Source organism: Rattus norvegicus, chromosome 16 (genome assembly GCF_021556685.1).
Source record: "Rattus norvegicus strain SHRSP/BbbUtx chromosome 16, alternate assembly SHRSP_T2T, whole genome shotgun sequence".
NCBI lineage: Eukaryota > Metazoa > Chordata > Mammalia > Rodentia > Muridae > Rattus > Rattus norvegicus.
Window position 1 is genome coordinate 20,881,565 of NC_141549.1, and position 21,485 is coordinate 20,903,049.

Sequence of the window (21,485 nt, forward strand, 5' to 3'; positions counted from 1 at the left end):
TTGTTTTTATTTTCAGAAGTATTTGTTTTTAACGATGAAAGGCCTTTGTCCCGGTAAGGTTTAACAATACATTAATACTAGAGAAATGCAAAGATAATAAGTAAATTATTTTGGGTATACTTTGAGACTCGTGTCTTACAGGTCCCACAATATTCTGAATATAATTTTAGGTTGAAAACTTGTTCGGTGTATTTCATAAGAAAATGAAAATTATACTCACCCACCATTTCCAAGAACAAACTATACAGTTTTTAAAAAGAGCCTGCTAGGATTAACTGTGCAAGTTAGTGTCTACTTAAGATTCTTTGGCTTTTCAAAGCCTTACTAAATACTTGTGCACTAAGACCCACACTCATAGTTATCATTTCAGTCATTCATCTTGTCTGACATGTTACATAATTTGGAATGATTCTCAGTCAGTCATTACTAGAGGATGGCAACAATTTCTTTCCTCCTTTGGCACCAGCTATGAATGCAAAGTGTAGCATATATCATAGATGTTGGAAGACACCCATGAGTTGCAGTCCATCCAATGACAGGCTGAGAGAATTTGAAGGTGGATGTTAAGAATTCTCTCTGTAAATTTATTGGGTGTTATGGTTATTCTGAAGGGATGGATATGTACAGGATTTTGTGTGTCTAGATGAACAAACTATATCTTATCTTGGTGGGCGGTTTATGTCCTTATAAGTTAGTTATAAGTTAATTGTGCGAATGTATTGTTCATTAAGTAATTAACATATGACTCTGGTTGCTGGGTTACAGTTTGTTGAGTCATGACTTCACTGGGTTGTTGGGAGTGTGAGAAGAGTCTGTGACAGGAATCCGTGCTAGGCTATAGAATGCTTGGGGATAGCTTGACATTTGGCCACACTAGCATGGCCCACGGAACGTGATGTGGGTTTCAGGTTGGGAACAACCCTTTATGGAGACAGTGTGTGAAAATGGAGGACAGAGAAACATCTAGAGCATGTGATTCCACCTGGCATGGGAACTCGAGGGAATCATTCACCTTTTAATTATTCCACAAGTCCCATGTCTTCCTGAAAGTTCCACCCGTCAATTATCCATTCATATGATCTGCTTTCCACAGTAACAGATCCTTTGAATCTCAATAGGTTAGCTGAATGTATAGAACTAAATGACCATGTGACAATTATTTATCTCTGTATAAAAGGGGTTTTTGCCTTCCACATCAGTTGGACATGAACATACAGGTGAAGGCCCATCCATTCCTGTCCAGGATGCTAGGTTAGACACTGGTTCGGTAGAAAATTAAAAGGTGTATTTCAAGCTAATTCTGTGCTCATTAAGAGTAATTACCTCCACAAGAGAAGACAATTATGTTGTTCTCTTTATTTGGGCTCTACATCAGGAAAACATTTTATAAATACTATCAAATGACTTATTTCCTCCATGTTTAAAATTTCCTAAATCATACAAGCTAATGTCAAAAATCAAGATTCAAACTTTTCCATACTAAAACTGTTCAAAGACTCCTTGCAAAATATGCATTTTTTTTCAATTCTAAACTATTTTTTTATTTATTTATTTATTTTTATTATCTTGAGTATTTCTTATATACATTTCAAGTGTTATTCCCTTTCCCGGTTTCCGGACAGACATCACCCTCCCCCCTCCCCTTCCTTGTGGGTGTTCCCCTCCCAAACCTCCCCCCATTGCCACCCTCCCCGCATAGTCTAGTTCACTGGGGGTTCAGTCTTAGCAGGACCCAGGGCTTCCCCTTCCACTGGTGCTCTTACTAGGATATTCATTGCTACCTATGGGGACAGAGTCCAGGGTCAGTCCATGTATAGACTTTAGGTAGTGGCTTAGTCCCTGGAACCTCTGGTTGCTTGACATTGTTGTACTTTTGGGGTCTCGAGCACCTTCAAGCTCTTCCAGTTCTTTCTCTGATTCCTTCAACGGGGGACCTATTCTCAGTTCAGTGGTTTGCTGCTGGCATTCGCCTCTGTATTTGCTGTATTCTGGCTGTGTCTCTCAGGAGAGATCTACATCCGGCTCCTGTCAGTCTGCACTTCTTTGCTTCATCCATCTTGTCTAATTGGGTGGCTGTATATGTATGGGCCACCTGTGGGGCAGGCTCTGAATGGGTGTTCCTTCAGTCTCTGTTTTAATCTTTGCCTCTCCCTTCCCTGCCAAGGGTATTCTTTTTCCTCATTTAAAGAAGGAGTGAAGCATTCACATTTTGATCATCTGTCTTGAGTTTCGTTTGTTCTAGGGATCTAGGGTAATACAAGCATTTGGGCTAATAGCCACTTATCAATGAGTGCATACCATGTATGTCTTTCTGTGAGTGGGTTAGCTCACTCAGGATGATATTTTCCAGTTCCAACCATTTGCCTACGAATTTCATAAACTCGTTGTTTTTGATAGCTGAGTAATATTCCATTGTGTAGATGTACCACATTTTCTGTATCCATTCCTCTGTTGAAGGGCATCTGGGTTCTTTCCAGCTTCTGGCTATTATAAATAAGGCTGCGATGAACATAGTGGAGCACGTGTCTCTTTTATATGTTGAGGCATCTTTTGGGTATATGCCCAAGAGAGGTATTGCTGGATCCTCAGGCAGTTCAATGTCCAATTTTCTGAGGAACCTACAGACTGATTTCCAGAATGGTTTTACCAGTCTGCAATCCCACCAACAATGGAGGAGTGTTCCTCTTTCTCCACATCCTCGCCAGCATCTGCTGTCACCTGAGTTTTTGATCTTAGCCATTCTCACTGGTGTGAGGTGAAATCTCAGGGTTGTTTTGATTTGCATTTCCCTTATGACTAAAGATGTTGAACATTTCTTTAGGTGTTTCTCAGCCATTCGGCATTCCTCAGCTGTGAATTCTTTGTTCAGCTCTGAACCCCATTTTTTAATAGGGTTATTTGTTTCCCTGCGGTCTAACTTCTTGAGTTCTTTGTATATTTTGGATATAAGGCCTCTATCTGTTATAGGATTGGTAAAGATCTTTTCCCAATCTGTTGGTTGTCGTCAAAATATGCATTTTAACTTATACTTGGAAGTGCAAACAGTTTCACAGTCTCAATGCGCTTAGTCTTATTGTTCTTTTTTTCTGTTATTACCTTATTATGTTCATAAAAATGCATAAATGGCACAGAAACAGGCATATTGTGACTTCAGGATTCATTCATGCATGAGTTAAGAAGGAGCAGCTTGAACATTACAAAAGCAGTGGTGGGTTTTGAAGAGTTCTAGCAGCAACAGAAATCTATTTGATGTTCGACAAGCAAACCACTTGGGTGATACCATCATAGATAGTGAAATATTCACAAAGTATCATGGGAAAAGGTGCTTTGTTGCATCAGGGGCAGAGACTGTTATGATTAATGTAGTCAGGGGACTAATTCCATTGCATCTACAGATTAAAAATATCACTTGGTATAGCTATGAGAGCAAAAGCTGGAAAGGTGTGTGTGTGTGTGTGTGTGTGTGTGTGTGTGTGTGTGTGTGTGTGTGTGTAACTGTGTAATGGTTTCATTAGGCTAATTTTGTGTTGCTAAATTCCTTCCCTTTTTTCCACATGGGGAAAAGTTGAAAGGAAAGTATTCCCAGACTTGTAATGTAATATAAGTTAGGAAATCAAACAAGAAGTAATTCAATGCATTGGATTAATGTTTAATATGAATATTAACATAACATTCTTAAAATACCCCACAGTCGAGTAAGATCACCAAGACAGCTAAAATCCATTCTGAAAACATCTATCCAGCATAATTCAGGTAAGATTAAGTGTAAGTCCTCTACTGATTCTACCTTACTATAAAAAGAATAAGGAAATCAAATACGAATATATTTATATTCTTTGTTCACTTGCTGGCAACCATTTTTAGACTATAGATTTATTAAGGTATTGTTTCTAAGAAATGTCAAATTCAAATTATACCGTCTGATGTGTTAGCTTCTTCAAATTGAACTACTGATGCGTGTAGTGTCTTTTGATACAAAAAATACACTATTCCATGATTTGTGTCTTCTCTAGACACATAGCAGTACGTTGACTTTGTAATAAAATACATTTTTATTTCAGTTTTTTATATATAATATATATATGATTAATGCTACGTATTATAGGTGTTAGTGTCTGTAAAATATGATAAGGTTAAAAAACAAACCAAAGAGACCCTGTGAGAGAGAGACCCAACCGCCTGGTCAGGTGGGCACTCCTGAGGCTGCAGAGCGGAAGAGACCACCAACACTGCTCACCCCTGCCCACATCCCTGGCCCAAGAGGAAACTGTATAAGGCCTCTGGGCTCCCGTGGGGGAGGGCCCAGGAGCGGCAGGACACCTGCCTGAGACACCGCCGGACCCTGAAGGAAACAGACCGGATAAACAGTTCTCTGCACCCAAATCCCGTGGGAGGGAGAGCTGAACCTTCAGAGAGGCAGACAAGCCTGGGAAACCAGAAGAGACTGCTCTCTGCACACACATCTTGGACGCCAGAGGAAAAAGCCAAAGACCATCTGGAACCCTGGTGCACTGAAGCTCCCGGAAACGGTGGCACAGGTCTTCCTGGTTGCTGCCACTGCAGAGAGCCCGTGGGCAGCACCCCACGAGCGAACTTGAGCCTCGGGACCACAGGTAAGACCAACTTTTCTGCTGCAAGAAAGCTGCCTGGTGAACTCAAGACACAGGCCCACAGGAACAGCTGAAGACCTGTAGAGAGGAAAAACTACACGCCGGAAAGCAGAACACTATGTCCCCATAACTGACTGAAAGAGAGGAAAACAGGTCTACAGCACTCCTGACACACAGGCTTATAGGACAGTCTAGCCACTGTCAGAAATAGCAGAACAAAGGAACACTAGAGATAATCTGATGGCGAGAGGCAAGCGCAGGAACCCAAGCAACAGAAACCAAAACTACATGGCACCATCGGAGCCCAATTCTCCCATCAAAACAAACATGGAATATCCAAACACACCAGAAAAGCAAGATCTAGTTTCAAAATCATTTTTGATCATGATGCTGGAGGACTTCAAGAAAGACGTGAAGAACACCCTTAGAGAACAAGTAGAAGCCTACAGAGAGGAATCACAAAAATGCCTGAAAGAATCGCAAAAATCCCTGAAAGAATTCCAGGAAAACATAAATAAACAAGTAGAAGCCCATAGACAGGAGACACAAAAATCCCTGAAAGAATTCCAGGAAAACATAAATAAACAAGTAGAAGCCCATAGAGAGGAGTCACAAAAATCCCTGAAAGAATTCCAGGAAAACACAATCAAACAGTTGAAGGAATTAAAAATGGAAATAGAAGCAATCAAGAAAGAACACATGGAAACAACCCTGGATATAGAAAACCAAAAGAAGAGACAAGGAGCTGTAGATACAAGCTTCACCAACAGAATACAAGAGATGGAAGAGAGAATCTCAGGAGCAGAAGATTCCATAGAAATCATTGACTCAACTGTCAAAGATAATGTAAAGCGAAAAAGCTACTGGTCCAAAACATACAGGAAATCCAGGACTCAATGAGAAGATCAAACCTAAGGATAATAGGTATAGAAGAGAGTGAAGACTCCCAGCTCAAAGGACCAGTAAATATCTTCAACAAAATCATAGAAGAAAACTTCCCTAACCTAAAAAAAGAGATACCCATAGACATACAAGAAGCCTACAGAACTCCAAATAGATTGGACCAGAAAAGAAACAGCTCCCGTCACATAATTGTCAAAACACCAAACGCACAAAACAAAGAAAGAATATTAAAAGGAGTAAGGGAAAAAGGTCAAGTAACATATAAAGGGAGACCTATCAGAATCACACCAGACTTCTCGCCAGAAACTATGAAGGCCAGAAGATCCTGGACAGATGTCATACAGACCCTAAGAGAACACAAATGCCAGCCCAGGTTACTGTATCCAGCAAAACTCTCAATTAACATTGATGGAGAAACCAAGATATTCCATGACAAAACCAAATTTACACAATATCTTTCTACAAGTCCAGCACTACAAAGGATAATAAATGGTAAAGGCCAACATAAGGAGGCAAGCTATACCCTAGAAGAAGCAAGAAACTAATCGTCTTGGCAACAAAACAAAGAGAATGAAAGCACACAAACATAACCTCACATCCAAATATGAATATAACAGGAAGCAATAATCACTATTCCTTAATATCTCTCAATATCAATGGCCACATCTCCCCAATAAAAAGACATAGATTAACAAACTGGATACGCAACGAGGACCCTGCATTCTGCTGCCTACAGGAAACACACCTCAGAGACAAAGACAGACACTACCTCAGAGTGAAAGGCTTGAAAAGAACTTTCCAAGCAAATGGTCAGAAGAAGCAAGCTGGAGTAGCCATTCTAATAACAAATAAAATCAATTTTCAACTAAAAGTCATCAGAAAAGATAAGGAAGGACACTCCATATTCATCAAAGGAAAAATCCACCAAGATGAACTCTCAATCCTAAATATCTATGCCCCAAATACAAGGGCACCTACATACGTAAAAGAAACCTTACTAAAGTTCAAAACACACATTGCCCCTCACACAATAATAGTGGGAGATTTCAACACCCCACTCTCATCAATGGACAGATCATGGAAACAGAAATTAAACAGTGATGTCGACAGACTAAGAGAAGTCATGAGCCAAATGGACTTAACGGATATTTATAGAACATTCTATCCTAAAGCAAAAGGATATACCTTCTTCTCAGCTCCTCATGGTACTTTTTCCAAAATTGACCATATAATTGGTCAAAAAACGGCCTCAACAAGTACAGAAATATAGAAATAATCCCATGCGTGCTATTGGACCACCACGGCCTAAAACTGGTCTTCAATAACAATAAGGGAAGAATGCCCACATATACGTGGAAATTGAACAATGCTCTACTCAATGATAACCTGGTCAAGGAAGAAATAAAGAAAGAAATTAAAAACTTTTTAGAAATTTAATGAAAATGAAGATACAACATACCCAAACTTATGGGACACAATGAAAGCTGTGCTAAGAGGAAAACTCATAACGCTGAGTGCCTGCAGAAAGAAACAGGAAAGAGCATATGTCAGCAGCTTGACAGCACACCTAAAAGCTCTAGAACAGAAAGAAGCAAATACACCCAGGAGGAGTAGAAGGCAGGAAATAATCAAACTCAGAGCTGATATCAACCAAGTTGAAACAAAAAGGACCATAGAAAGAATCAACAGAACCAAAAGTTGGTTCTTTGAGAAAATCAACAAGATAGATAAACCCTTAGCCAGACTAACGAGAGGACACAGAGAGTGCGTCCAAATTAACAAAATCAGAAATGAAAAGGGAGACATAACTACAGATTCAGAGGAAATTCAAAAAATCATCAGATCTTACTATAAAAGCCTATATTCAACAAAACTTGAAAATCTTCAGGAAATGGACAATTTCCTAGACAGATACCAGGTACCGAAGTTAAATCAGGAACAGATAAAGCAGTTAAACAACCCCATAACTCCTAAGGAACTAGAAGCAGTCATTAAAGGTCTCCCAACCAAAAAGAGACCAGGTCCAGACTGGTTTAATGCAGAATTCTATCAGACCTTCATAGAAGACCTCGTACCAATATTATCCAAACTATTCCACCAAATTGAAACAGATGGAGCACTACCGAATTCCTTCTACGAAGCCACAATTACTTTTATACCTAAACCACACAAAGACACAACAAAGAAAGAGAACTTGAGACCAATTTCCCTTATGAATATCGGCGCAAAAATACTCAATAAAATTCTGGCAAACCGAATTCAAGAGCACATCAAAACAATCATCCACCATGATCAAGTAGGCTTCATCCCAGGCATGCAGGGATGGTTTAATATACGGAAAACCATCAACGTGATCCATTATATAAACAAACTGAAAGAACAGAACCACATGATTATTTCATTAGATGCTGAGAAAGCATTTGACAAAATTCAACACCCCTTCATGATAAAAGTCTTGGAGAGAATAGGAATTCAAGGCCCATACCTAAACATAGTAAAAGCCATATACAGCAAACCAGTTGCTAACATTAAACTAAATGGAGAGAAACTTGAAGCAATCCCACTAAAATCAGGGACTAGACAAGGCTGCCCACTCTCTCCCTACTTATTCAATATAGTTCTTGAAGTTCTAGCCAGAGCAATCAGACAAAAAAGGAGATCAGGGGGATACAGATCGGAAAAGAAGAGGTCAAAATATCACTATTTGCAGATGACATGATAGTATATTTAAGTAATCCCAAAAGTTCCACCAGAGAACTATTAAAGCTGATAAACAACTTCAGCAAAGTGGCTGGGTATAAAATTAACTCAAATAAATCAGTTGCCTTCCTCTATACAAAAGAGAAACAAGCCGAGAGAGAAACTAGGGAAACGACACCCTTCATAATAGACCCAAATAATATAAAGTACCTCGGTGTGACTTTAACCAAACAAGTAAAAGATCTGTACAATAAGAACTTCAAGACACTGAGGAAAGAAATTGAAGAAGACCTCAGAAGATGGAAAGATCTCCCATGCTCATGGATTGGCAGGATTAATATAGTAAAAATGGCCATTTTACCAAAAGCAATCTACAGATTCAATGCAATCCCCATCAAAATACCAATCCATTTCTTCAAAGAGTTAGACAGAACAATTTGCAAATTCATCTGGAATAACAAAAAACCCAGGATAGCTAAAGCTATCCTCAACAGTAAAAGGACTTCAGGGGGAATCACTATCCCTGAACTCAAGCAGTATTACAGAGCAATAGTGATAAAAACTGCATGGTATTGGTACAGAGACAGACAGATAGACCAATGGACTAGAATTGAAGACCCAGAAATGAACCCACACACCTATGGTCACTTGATTTTTGACAAAGGAGCCAAAACCATCCAATGGAAAAAAGATAGCATTTTCAGCAAATGGTGCTGGTTCAACTGGAGGTCAACATGTAGAAGAATGCAGATTGATCCATGCTTATCACCCTGTACAAAGCTTAAGTCCAAGTGGATCAAGGACCTCCACAGCAAACCAGACACACTCAAACTAATAGAAGAAAAACTAGGGAAGCATCTGGAACACATGGGCACTGGAAAAAATTTCCTGAACAAAACACCAATGGCTTATGCTCTAAGATCAAGAATCGACAAATGGGATCTCATAAAACTGCAAAGCTTCTGTAAGGCAAAAAACACTGTTGTTAGGACAAAACGGCAACCAACAGATTGGGAAAAGATCTTTACCAATCCTACAACAGATAGAGGGCTTATATCCAAAATAGACAAAGAACTCAAGAAGTTAGACCGCAGGGAGACAAATAACCCTATTAAAAAATGGGGTTCCGAGCTAAACAAAGAATTCACAGCTGAGGAATGCCGAATGGCTGAGAAACACCTAAAGAAATGTTCAACATCTTTAGTCATAAGGGAAATGCAAATCAAAACAACCCTGAGATTTCACCTCACACCAGTGAGAATGGCTAAGATCAAAAACTCAGGTGACAGCAGATGCTGGCGAGGATGTGGAGAAAGAGGAACACTCCTCCATTGATGGTGGGATTGCAGACTGGTACAACCATTCTGGAAATCAGTCTGGAGGTTCCTCAGAAAATTGGACATTGAACTGCCTGAGGATCCAGCTATACCTCTCTTGGGCATATACCCAAAAGATGCCTCAACATATAAAAGAGACACGTGCTCCACTATGTTCATCGCAGCCTTATTCATAATAGCCAGAAAATGGAAAGAAACCAGATGCCCTTCAACAGAGGAATGGATACAGAAAATGTGGTACATCTACACAATGAAATATTACTCAGCTATCAAAAACAACGAATTTATGAAATTCATAGGCAAATGGTTGGAACTGGAAAATATCATCCTGAATGAGCTAACCCAATCACAGAAAGACATACATGGTATGCACTCATTGATAAGTGGCTATTAGCGCAAATGCTTGAATTACCCTAGATGCCTAGAACAAATGAAACTCAAGACGTATGATCAAAATGTGAATGCTTCACTCCTTCTTTAAATGAGGAAAAAGAATACCCTTGGCAGGGAAGGGAGAGGCAAAGATTAAAACAGAGACTGAAGGAACACCCATTCAGAGCCTGCCCCACATGTGGCCCATACATATACAGCCACCCAATTAGACAAGATGGATGAAGCAAAGAAGTGCAGACCGACAGGAGCCGGATGTAGATCGCTCCTGAGAGACACAGCCAGAATACAGCAAATACATAGGCGAATGCCAGCAGCAAACCACTGAACTGAGAATAGGCTCCTGTCGAAGGAATCAGAGAAAGAACTGGAAGAGCTTGAAGGGGCTCGAGACCCCAAAAGTACAACAATGCCAAGCAACCAGAGCTTCCAGGGACTAAGCCACTACCTAAATACTATACATGAACTGACCCTGGACTCTGACCCCATAGGTAGCAATGAATATCCTAGTAAGAGCACCAGTGGAAGGGGAAGCCCTGGGTCCTGGTAAGACTGAACCCCCAGTGAACTAGACTATGGGGGGAGGGCGGCAATAGGGGGAGGGTTCGGAGGGGAACACCTATAAGGAAGGGGAGGGGGGAGGGCGATGTTTGCCCAGAAACCGGGAAAGGGAATAACACTTGAAATGTATATAAGAAATACTCAAGTTAATAAAAAAAAAAAAACAAACCAAAAACAGTATTCAATTACTTTCATTATGTTTTGGAGACTAAATGTTTTTAGCATAATCTGGAATTTTTCCCTTCATAATATTTCAATCATACTTATTTGATAATTCATAGATTATCTTATAGTTATTTTTAGTTGTCTTCCATTTAATGTGAATATCTTGATATTATAAATATCTGGCTCACTCAGGAACCTTTGGAGAAGTGAACGGTGTGTGAGATTTGTAGGTAGTGCTGGGGAATGAAAACTGATATTCTTAGCATTCAATGAAAGCAGCCTCCATATGGGCTACTCTGACAGCACCTTTTCCCTGTAGTCCTATTAATTAGCAAAAGATATAGTGATACTTGATTTATATGCTGCAAGACAAAATTTCCAGTAAAAACAACATTGACACAGTAGATGGAAGGTTGAACAACCACATCATTCTCCAGTACACAGCACTGAATGATCCCTTGATTGAGTCTGAATAAGATTAGATTCCAACAGGGGGAGAAGCACCACAGAATTTATCCTTTCAGCAACCTACACCACAGCATCTCTCATACCTACTGTGCCTTTGGAGAGAGCCAGCCAGAGAATAGTGTAGAGGAACCTAAATGACCCTCTTCACATAACCCTGAGGGAAACAGAATTATCATAATGTGGGTGTCTTTTTTTAAAATGTATTTCAGCACTGGAGTTTTGTTTGTGTTGTCGAGGACTGTAAGAGGCCCCACACATGCTGAGCATACGGTCCACCATAGAGACATTTTCTCAGCCCATTTGTTGATAGGACAAAAACTTGCTCTGGTCATGGGCAATGCCAAGGGGTGTGCAGTGGAGTTTTACATACTGTAAAGGAAATGAACTAGGGTTGTTCATTCTCTGAAGCATGTTTCGAGGGCAGGCTTTATCCAGAGAGTGAAACTTGAGACACACTATGGTTTATATGTGGAAATATATTTTAAAAATGTTTTATGTGAGATTGCTGCTCTATCTGCAAGTTTCTTTCATGCTTCTCTCTCTGGAGTAATAATTCATGTTGCATAACTACTAAGGAAGTCTTTCCAGTTGCTCTTGCCATGGCCGGCAATGGAAGTTGATGTTGAACTTCTTTTTGCTGGAAATGAGCTAGGGGTCAATGCTAGATCTGAGGGCCCTTAACATCTTCTTCAGAAGATCTCGACTACAGTAACACACTGATCTCCAAGAGCTTTGTCACACTTGCAGCTGGAAATGTTTTGTAAAGGTCTTTGGGTCTCCTATATTTGACTATGCTGCAACGACAGTCACCAGAGACTGTGCTTCCCGGTGGTAGTAATGAATGTTCCTCCACAGTGAAGGAAGTTCAAGTCGACCTTTGTAGCAGCCCCTTTCACTACTGTACGAGATGAGCATGCTCACTTAGAGCGCTGCAAACATCCCTAGTCCAGAGGCAAAAAGCAGCAGTGGCAACATGACGCTGTCCTTTTAACCCTTCACTATGGGACAACAATTCAGGCTAAGATGGTAATTTCTGTGTCTGATAGTGATCAGGATCATAGGTAATTTGCACAACAATTTTTATAAGAAGTAACTTTTGAGGAAATTTTCTCTTTGTCTTTAAAATATACTAGGAAATGGGAAGGAAGGTTTTTGCATATATTTATTATTTACCAATAATTATTCACTTTAAAGGCTTTTCATAAATGGTGCCAAAGGATATAGGGTCACAAATATTAGCCTTTGCACTTATTGTCATGTTTCCTATAGTTGTTTAGTGACAAATTTTGCTTCCCTATTTAGAAGCTGGTAAGAGACTTACAGGAACATCACCATGGTAAGAATGTGTGCATTTTACAATCCATTAATCTGTAAAAAGTATAATGTTCAGAACATGACACTGTCTTTGCCTCTGTGTACAACGATTTCAGCTTCTTCATTTCTTCTATAATCACAAGCTAAACAATTATTTGTAGAGCAAACCATGTTCAAACTACTAGACCTATCTCCCACACAGCATGAGATATGGACAAACATCCTTAGGTAGGGAGATGATTCAGTGGATAAAGTGCTTGCCATGAGTCTGTGAGAATGAAGGTTGGATTCTCAGAATCCACATGAAGTCTGATGATCTCACGTGCATCTGAATCCTGGGGCACTTATGATGAGGCAGGAGGTGGTGACAGAGAATCCCCTGAAGTTTACTGGGTAGTTTGCCTCGGTTTCTTATTCACGAAGAAGGGATTGAGCCACAAAACTGAGGTTGGAAGAATGTTGCATGCTGTTATTCTAAAGGCTCCCTGACAAGCCCTCCTTTGTTGTTCCTAGGTGTGTGAATGTGGATAATGTCAGCTCTACCTCCTCTGTGAAGGTAAAATGCTTCTTTGTGAAATTAATTTTCTTATGAATTTTGTTATAATTCAGCAATAGTGTAACTGGGATCAGTTTTATATGGAAAGATTGCTCAAGGGAGTCTACATTGTAGATGTGGAGATTTCTACAAACTGCAAGTGAGCAGTAAGTCCTTGTGGGTAGTGGTGGCCAATAAGAGAATGGACTCAAAAGACATAGTGAGTGGAAGATTGAGCACAGTCCTTGTACAATAGAAGATGTCTGATGTTTGACAAGTGTTGTTTGCAGAGATGAGTACACATTTGACTGATTTTAAAATGTGACTATTACTAGACCATAATATTTCTTTTTAAAAAAATTCTTTATTAGATATATTTCTTTACTTTTCCAATGTTTTTCCCCTTCCAGGTTTCCTGTCCATGAGCCCCCATCCCTTCCCCCTCACCTCTCCCATACGGGTTTTCCTGGGCTGGAGAGATGGCTCAGTGGTTAAGAGCACTGACTGCTCTTCCAGAGGTCTTGATGAATCCAATTCCCAGCAACCACATGGTGGCTCACAACCATCTATAATGAGATCTGATGATCTCTCCTGGTGTGTCTGAAGACAGCTACAGTGTACTTATATATAATAAGTACTTCTTAGTAAGTCCAGACATTTCTATAATCCAGGAATCTCCTAAGTGACTTGACCCTCAGGAAAATGCATGCAATTTTTTTCATCTTTACTAACTTGGGTATTTCTTATTTAGATTTCGATTCTTATTCTGTTTTCGGGTTTCTGGCCAACATCTCCCTAAACCCTCCCCATCCCCCTAGCCCCTCCCTGTCGCCTTCTCTATGTGTGTTCCCCTCCCCATCCTTCCCCCATTACCGTCCTCCTCTGCTAAGTTGTAAGTAGGAATATTAGAAGATATTTTATATTTAATAATGAATTTTAATTTTCATGTGTCAATATCCTGTAATTCCTAAGTAATAAAGTTGATTTAAAAGCATGCATCCTAAAAGAAAAGAGTTAATTTCGGGACCAAATAAAAAGTTAACTGTCCCCTCTGCATTGCAGGGAGAATCAGGGAGAAAGATCCACATAAAACCTAAGAAGAGCCAGAACAGTTTTAGAAAATCTGGAGTTTATGTGTCTTCTCGGGTAGCCCCAATTCTTGAAGTATGGGAAGAAAATACATCTGCAACGGTAATCCCCACTGATGTGAGAAGGAACATATTTCCTTTTGTGAAGGGGAGTGATGGGTGTTTGTGCCTATGCCTTCCTAGAGCAAGTAGTGAACGAGTAGAGAAAGATCAGCCTTGAGCATTCCCTTCACACTCTCCATATCCTCACTCCTTGCCAGTCACTGCATTAGGCAGTGCTTCTCAACCTTCCTAATGCTGTGACCTTTAATACAGTTCCTCATGCTGTGGTGATTCCCAACCATACAACTGTTTTGTTGCTACTGCATCAGTGTCAGATTGATAATATCATCAACTGTAATGTCATATTGGTATTTTCAGAAGGTCTTTGCCAACCTGTGTGAGACTGTTCTATGCCCTCCTCCAATAGGGTATGACAGACAGATTGAGAATCACTGTCATAAAATGTAATAATAGTAAATTAGACTATGGAAACAGAAGAAAAAACAGAAAATGAGCATGTTTTTAACTCACTGAGGAGAACTCATAAAAATACAGAAACCAAATAGTACATGCCCCTGGAAATAGGTACAGTAAACTTGAAAGCGACCACCATAGTTGTGTTTCATTTACTTTGGATTGACTGACTTTATGTGTGTGAATGTTTTGCGTGTATTCTGTCTGTATACCATGTGCGTGTGCTTCCCACAAAAATCAGAAGAGGTCATTTCATCCTTTGTTCTTGTTGTTCCAGAACTTTGTCAGCCAATATTATGTGTTTTACAAAGCAAAGCCAGGTGTCCTGGAGGAGCAATGAATGTTTTAAACTCCTCAGCCCCTTTTCCAGCACACAGATTTAATATGTTTGATAGGCAAAAAGATTAAAATTATCATCAGGGGAAATAAGAAGTCAGTCTTCTGATATTTCTTAACTTCCTGGACAGGACCTCAGCATTCTGGTTTTACCCATTGAAGTCCAAAGTACTTATAGGCAGGGTGCCCACAACATGTGGCTGGGTATGTTGGAGTACACAGTTAATTCACGAACTCATAAATCAGGCAGGATGGTCTCTGTCAGTTCAAGGACATTCTGTACTTAATTTATTTGGGGAGTAGGAGAATGTAAGTTGAATTGTAGGTATCAAAAGATAACTTGTATGAATCAATCTTTCCCTTCCTCTGTTTCCAGTCTCAGGTATCAAATTCAAGTTATCAGTCAGGCTGCCAAGTAGGTTTATCACATTGGTAGTATGATTTACACTTTGGTTAGCATTAACAGACAAACAGTAGATAAAATCTGCATGTGTGTGTGTGGGGGGTTATTTAACATTAACACAAATGCTAAGCAGTGCATGGGAGGATCAGACAAAGAGATGTGAGTTCATGTGATTGAACACTTGGCCACTGATGGGAGATTGTTTAACTTTCGGGGTCTGGCCTCGCTAGCAGAAGGTTTTCAGTGGTAGATTTTAATGGCTGTGACTACTTGTGGTACCAGTACTGTGTTATCTGCTTCCCGGTCTACCAGCCTGTGAGAACCAATAATGTACTGCCAAAAGTCAGGCCTCCCTGTTCCTTCCTTGAAATAAGTGACTGGTTTTCCCCATCAGATATTTTGTCACAGAAAGTCCAGAAACAAATTCAAAAGTAACAGCCATCTTTCCTGTTTAAATCCCCTTTCAGAAGTTACAAAGCAAGCAGAAGGGTGTGTCTGCTGATCTTACACACACTACTTACTCCTTACTCCACTGCATACTGTCAACACGTAGCTAACTACCTTCCTCTAGACCTCTAATTTCATCATTAGGAAAGAGGAAGTTCAGATATAATTATTACACATAATGGAATTATTAGAAACTGTAAATTTATAGAAACCAAACTCAAATGCTCTTCCTTTATGCCTAGATCAATTTGGTTTCCAATTAACTACTAGAGGTGATAAACCTGAGTAATTTTTATTCTAGGAATAACTTAGCAAAGACATGGAACTCAGGTACTTTTTATTTTTATTTTTATTTTTTTCTTTATTAACTTGAGTATTTCTTATTTACATTTCGATTGTATTTCCCTTTCCCGATTTCCAGGCCAACATCCCCCTAGCCCCTCCCCCCTGCTCCCCTCCCCATCCTCCTCCCATTACCTCCCTCCCCCTAACAATCTTGTTCACTGGGAGTTCAGTCTTAGTAGGACTAGGGGCTTCCCCTTCCACTGGTGCTCTTACTAGGATATTCATTGCTACCTATGAGGTCAGAGCCCAGGGTCAGTCCATGTATAGTCTTTGGGTAGTGGCTTAGTCCCTGGAAGCTATGGTTGCTTGGCATTGTTGTTCATATGGGGTCTCAAGCCCCTTCATGCTCTTCCAGTCCTTTCTCTGATTCCTTCAACGGGGGTCCCGTTCTCAGTTCAGTGGTTTCATGCTGGCATTCGCCTATGTATTTTCTGTATTCTGGCTGTGTCTCTCAGGAGAGATCTACATTCGGCTCCTGTCGGTCTGCACTTCTTTGCTTCATCCATCTTGTCTAACTGGATGGCTGTATATGTGTGGGCCACATGTGGGGCAGGCTCTGAATGGGTGTGCCTTCTGCCTCTGTTTTAAACTTTGCCTCTCTATTCCCTGCCAAGGGTATTCTTGTTCCCCTTTTAAAGAAGGAGTGAAGCATTCACATTTTGATCATCCATCTTGAGTTTCATTTGTTCTAGGCATCTAGGGTAATTCAAGCATTTGGGCTAATAGCCACTTATCAATGAGTGCATGCCATGTGTGTTTTTCTGTGATTGGGTTACCTCACTCAGGATGATATTTTCCAGTTCCAACCATTTGCCTATGAATTTCATAAAGTCATTGTTTTTGATAGCTGAGTAATATTCCATTGTGTAGATGTACCACATTTTCTGTATCCATTCCTCTGTTGAAGGGCATCTGGGTTCTTTCCAGCTTCTGGCTATTATAAATAAGGCTGCTATGAACATAGTGGAGCACGTGTCTTTTTTATAAGTTGGGGCATCTTTTGGGTATATGCCCAAGAGAGGTATAGCTGGGTCCTCGGGTAGTTCAATGTCCAATTTTCTGAGGAGCCTCCAGACTGATTTCCAGAATGGTTGTACCAGTCTGCAATCCCACCACATCCTCGCCAGCATTTGCTGTCACCTGAGTTTCTGATCTTAGCCATTCTCACTGGTGTGAGATGAAATCACAGGGTTGTTTTGATTTGCATTTCCCTTATGACTAAAGATGTTGAACATTTCTTTAGGTTTTTCCCAGCCATTCAGCATTCCCCAGCTGTGAATTCTTTGTTTCGCTCTGAACCCCTTTTTTTAGTAGGGTTATTTGTCTCCCTGAGGTCTAACTTCTTGAGTTCTTTGTCTATTTTGGATATAAGGCCTCTATCTGTTGTAGGATTGGTAAAGATCTTTTCCCAATCTGTTGGTTGCCGTTTTGTCCTAACAACAGTGTCCTTTGCCTTACAGAAGCTTTCCAGTTTTATGAGATCCTGTTTGTCCATTCTTGATCTTAGAGCATAAGCCATTGGTGTTTTGTTCAGGAAATTTTCTCCAGTGCCCATGTGTTCCAGATGCTTCCCCACTTTTTCTTCTATTGTTTGAGTGTATCTGGTTTGATGTGGAGGTCCTTGATCCACTTGGACTTAAGCTTTGTACAGGGTGATAAGCATGGATCAATCTGCATTCTTCTACATGTTGACCTTCTGTTGAACTGCACCATTTGCTGAAAATGCTATTTTTTTTCTATTGGATGGTTTTGGCTCCTTTGTCAAAAATCAAGTGCCCATAGGTGTGTGGGTTCATTTCTGGGTCTTCAATTCTAGTCCATTGGTCTATCTGTCTGTCTCTGTACCAATACCATGCAGTTTTTATCACTATTACTCTGCAATACTGCTTGAGTTCAGAGATAGTGATTCCCCCTGAAGTCCTTTTATTGTTGAGGATAGTTTTAGCTATCCTGGGTTTTTTGTTATTCCAGATGAATTTGCAAATTGTTCTAACTCTGTGAAGAATTGGATTGATATTTTGATGGGGATTGCATTGAATCTGTAGGTCACTTTTGGTAAAATGGCCATTTTTACTATATTAATCCTGCCAATCCATGAGCATGGGAGATCTTTCCATCTTCTGAGGTCTTCTTAAATTTCTTTCTTCAGAGACTTGAAGTTCTTATTGTACAGATCTTTTACTTGCTTGGTTAAAGTCACACTGAGGTACTTTATATTCTTTGGGACTATTATGAAGGGTGTCGTTTCCCTAATTTCTTTCTCGGCTTGTTTCTCTTTTGTGTAGAGGAAGGCTACTGATTTATTTGAGTTAATTTTATACCCAGCCACTTTGCTGAAGTTTTTTATCAGGTGTAGTAGTTCTCTGGTGGAACTTTTGCGATGAACCATAGAATATGAAGGAGAGAGAATATTACAAAATCGTTATTTAGAGGAGAAGCAGAGCAAAACATCAGAGGCCAAGGAACACATTTTGTCACTTCTTTTTATATATTTTCATCTTAAAAGGTAACATGACTTTAGATCCCAAAGAGCAGAATAGTGGTAAGTTTAAACCTAAGCATGTCCACATTAAAGATTTTTAAAGACTCTGGGCCGTTTACTCATCCTGAAAGGAATCAGACGTTACTGAATATCATTGAATGTAGTGCTAAATATCGACGGAATACAGAAATAGTTTGGGGACTATAAATCAAGGTCCTGACTTTATCAGAAGGGTGATGAAATGAATAAAATCAGTGAATTTTAAATCAAAAATAACAATGATAATTTTCCTTATAGGATGAAAAAACTAAAATGGAAAATTTCCATTCCGTGCCTTCTGAGGCTGCTGCTGATGTTGGACCTTCCACTTCTACTGCTGACAGCCTGGATGCTGCTGAGCCTGCGCAGAATAAGTCCACCAAGGAGGCTGCCAGTCTGACTGAAGTTGAGCCTGAGCCAACTAAGTCCACCATTGCCACTGACAGTCTGACTGCAGTTGAGCCTGCACTGACTAAGTCCACCAAGGATGCTGCCAGTCTGACTGCAGCTGAGCCTGCGCCGACTAAGTCCACCAATGCTGCTGACAGTCTGACTGCAGTTGAGCCTGTGCCGACTAAGTCCACCAATGCCGCTGACAGTCTGACTGCAGTTGAGCCTGTGCCGACTAAGTCTACCATTGCCGCTGACAGTCTGATTGCAGCTGAGCCTGCGCCGACTACGTCCACCACTGCCGCTGCCAGTCTGACTGCAGTTGAGCCTGTGCCGACTAAGTCCACCACTGCCGCTGACAGTCTGACTGCAGCTGAACCTGCGCCGACTACGTCCACCAATGCCGCTGAAGGTCTGACTGCAGATGAGCCTGTGCCGACTAAGTCCACCACTGCCGCTGCCAGTCTGACTGCAGCTGAGCTTGCGCTGACTAAGTCCACCAATGCCGCTGACGGTCTGACTGCAGATGAGCCCGAGCTGTCCCTTACATATGCTGCTGACAGTACTGTGTCAGGTGACTCAGGACCAGCTAGTCACATTGGATTGGATTATGTAGTTGATTTACCTCTTTACAAGGAGAGTACAAGGTACAAACCCCATGCTGACCCAGAGCGCACTCCTGGTTCCTGCACTTGTTATTCCCTTGATTCCATTCAAATGACTAACCTGACTCTTTTGATATCCTTTAGTGAAGAAGAAATATTTTATACTGCTTCTTCAGATGAGGAATCTTCTTTTATTCCTGACATAGAAGAAGGTCTGCCTGCTACTCAGACACCTGTTGATAATTTTGATGCTTCTGCGTCAGCTGAACCAATAAACCACAGCATGAACCCTCTCAGGGTGGGTGGATATCTTCGGGCACCAGCGATAGCACACATCCCCTTTTTGCCTTTTATATGGCTTGTATCCTCACTTTTCTCTGTCATAACATGGATGAAAATCCAAATTCAACATGCATGGCATGAAGAAAATGGCCAAGGAGCTCCCACTAACAAAAAAGTTGGATCAGGTTAGTTAGACAAAAATAGTAGCTTAAAATAGATGAATTTTTTTCCCTTGAAACCTAGGTCTGTATTGTTAATAAATTTCATGCTTCTATAGGGCTATTCATGAATAACCTAGAACCTGAAATTTTTTTTCAATTTATATATTTTCAGTAACATGATAAATCCAGTTTGGACAAATACAAGTGACATGTAAAACTGTTTTCTGATTGGTTGTTTTCTAGTCTAGAATGAGGAGATTATGGTCACTCCCAGTGAAGACCTTGTGTTTCCTGAATGACTAAGCAGGGGTAACTTCCTGTTAAATGTTATTGTCTATTTAATGCTGTCATTCTGAACTCTGACTTCTGAGGTTAGCATAGCCTTTGACCGCAACATTCCAAAAGAAGCAACTTCTGAGATTAAAAATAACAAGAGAAGCATCCACCTTCTCACTGTTTCTCACTACATTGATTCTGATGATAATGATACTGATGTTGTTGATGCTGGGCATGACAATATCACCAGTGATGTGCCTGATGATGCTGTTGATAATTCTTGTTTTTCTTCTAGTGGCTGCGGCTCCTGATCCCTAGACCCTTGATGTTCCTCCAGGATCGATTGGAATGCCACAGCAGTCTGTGTGGGAGAATTGATCATATATATAAATTGTAGAGTTAAAGGTATAATGTGATAGTAGACTGAAGTAAAAATTTATTGTTTCACTGGAGACTCAGTTGTGCCATGTGATGCTTCCTAGAAAAAATGATCAATTATTTTCAATTTTATTTTTTACTTGTTTACTTTACATCCTGCTCACTGCCCCCTCCCTGTCAGCCTCTCCCACAATCCTTCCCTTGCGCCCCGCCTCCTTCTCCTCTGAGAGGGTAGGGGCCACTTGGTTATCTTCCCACCCTGGAACATGAAGTCTCTGTGAGACTATGCCCTTCCTCTCCCACTGAGTCCAGACAAGGCCGTCTAGATAGAAGGACATATCCCGCATACGGGCAACAGCTTTAAGGATAGTCCCTGCTGCAGTTTTTTTTGGGACTCACATGAAGATCGAGGTCCATATGTGCTACCTATGTGTGTGGAGGCTTAGGACCAGCCTCTGTATATTCTTTGGTTGGTGGATCAGTCTCTAAGAGCCCTAAGAGTCCAGGTCAATCGATTTTGTTAGTCTTCCTGTTGCGTTCTTATCCTCTGAGGGACTGCAATCCTTCTACTTTTTCTTCCATAAGAGTCTTCAAGATCCATCCAATTTTATCTGTGGGTGTGTACATCTAAGTCAGCTGCTGGGTGCAACCTCTCCAGACAGCCTGTGCTAGACTCTGTCTGCTAGCATAACAGGGTATCATTCAGAGTCAGGGACTGTCGCTTGTTCAAGGGATCAGTTTCAAGTTGGGTGGG

The 21,485-nt window shown here is 40.6% G+C and overlaps 1 protein-coding gene across 1 annotated transcript; it reads left to right on the top strand.

The window, feature by feature from the left end:
* The first annotated feature begins 34 nt into the window (after window positions 1–34).
* On the top strand, window positions 35–20,805 carry LOC148000442 (uncharacterized). The gene is made up of 7 exons (XM_087589579.1): window positions 35–53; window positions 12,437–12,470; window positions 12,962–13,004; window positions 14,046–14,174; window positions 18,898–19,676; window positions 19,779–20,101; window positions 20,649–20,805. The coding sequence occupies exons 1-7, from the start codon at window positions 35–37 to the stop codon at window positions 20,669–20,671; spliced, it is 1,350 nt and encodes a 449-aa protein (XP_087445705.1). The 3' UTR covers window positions 20,672–20,805.
* Window positions 20,806–21,485: the final 680 nt, after the last annotated feature.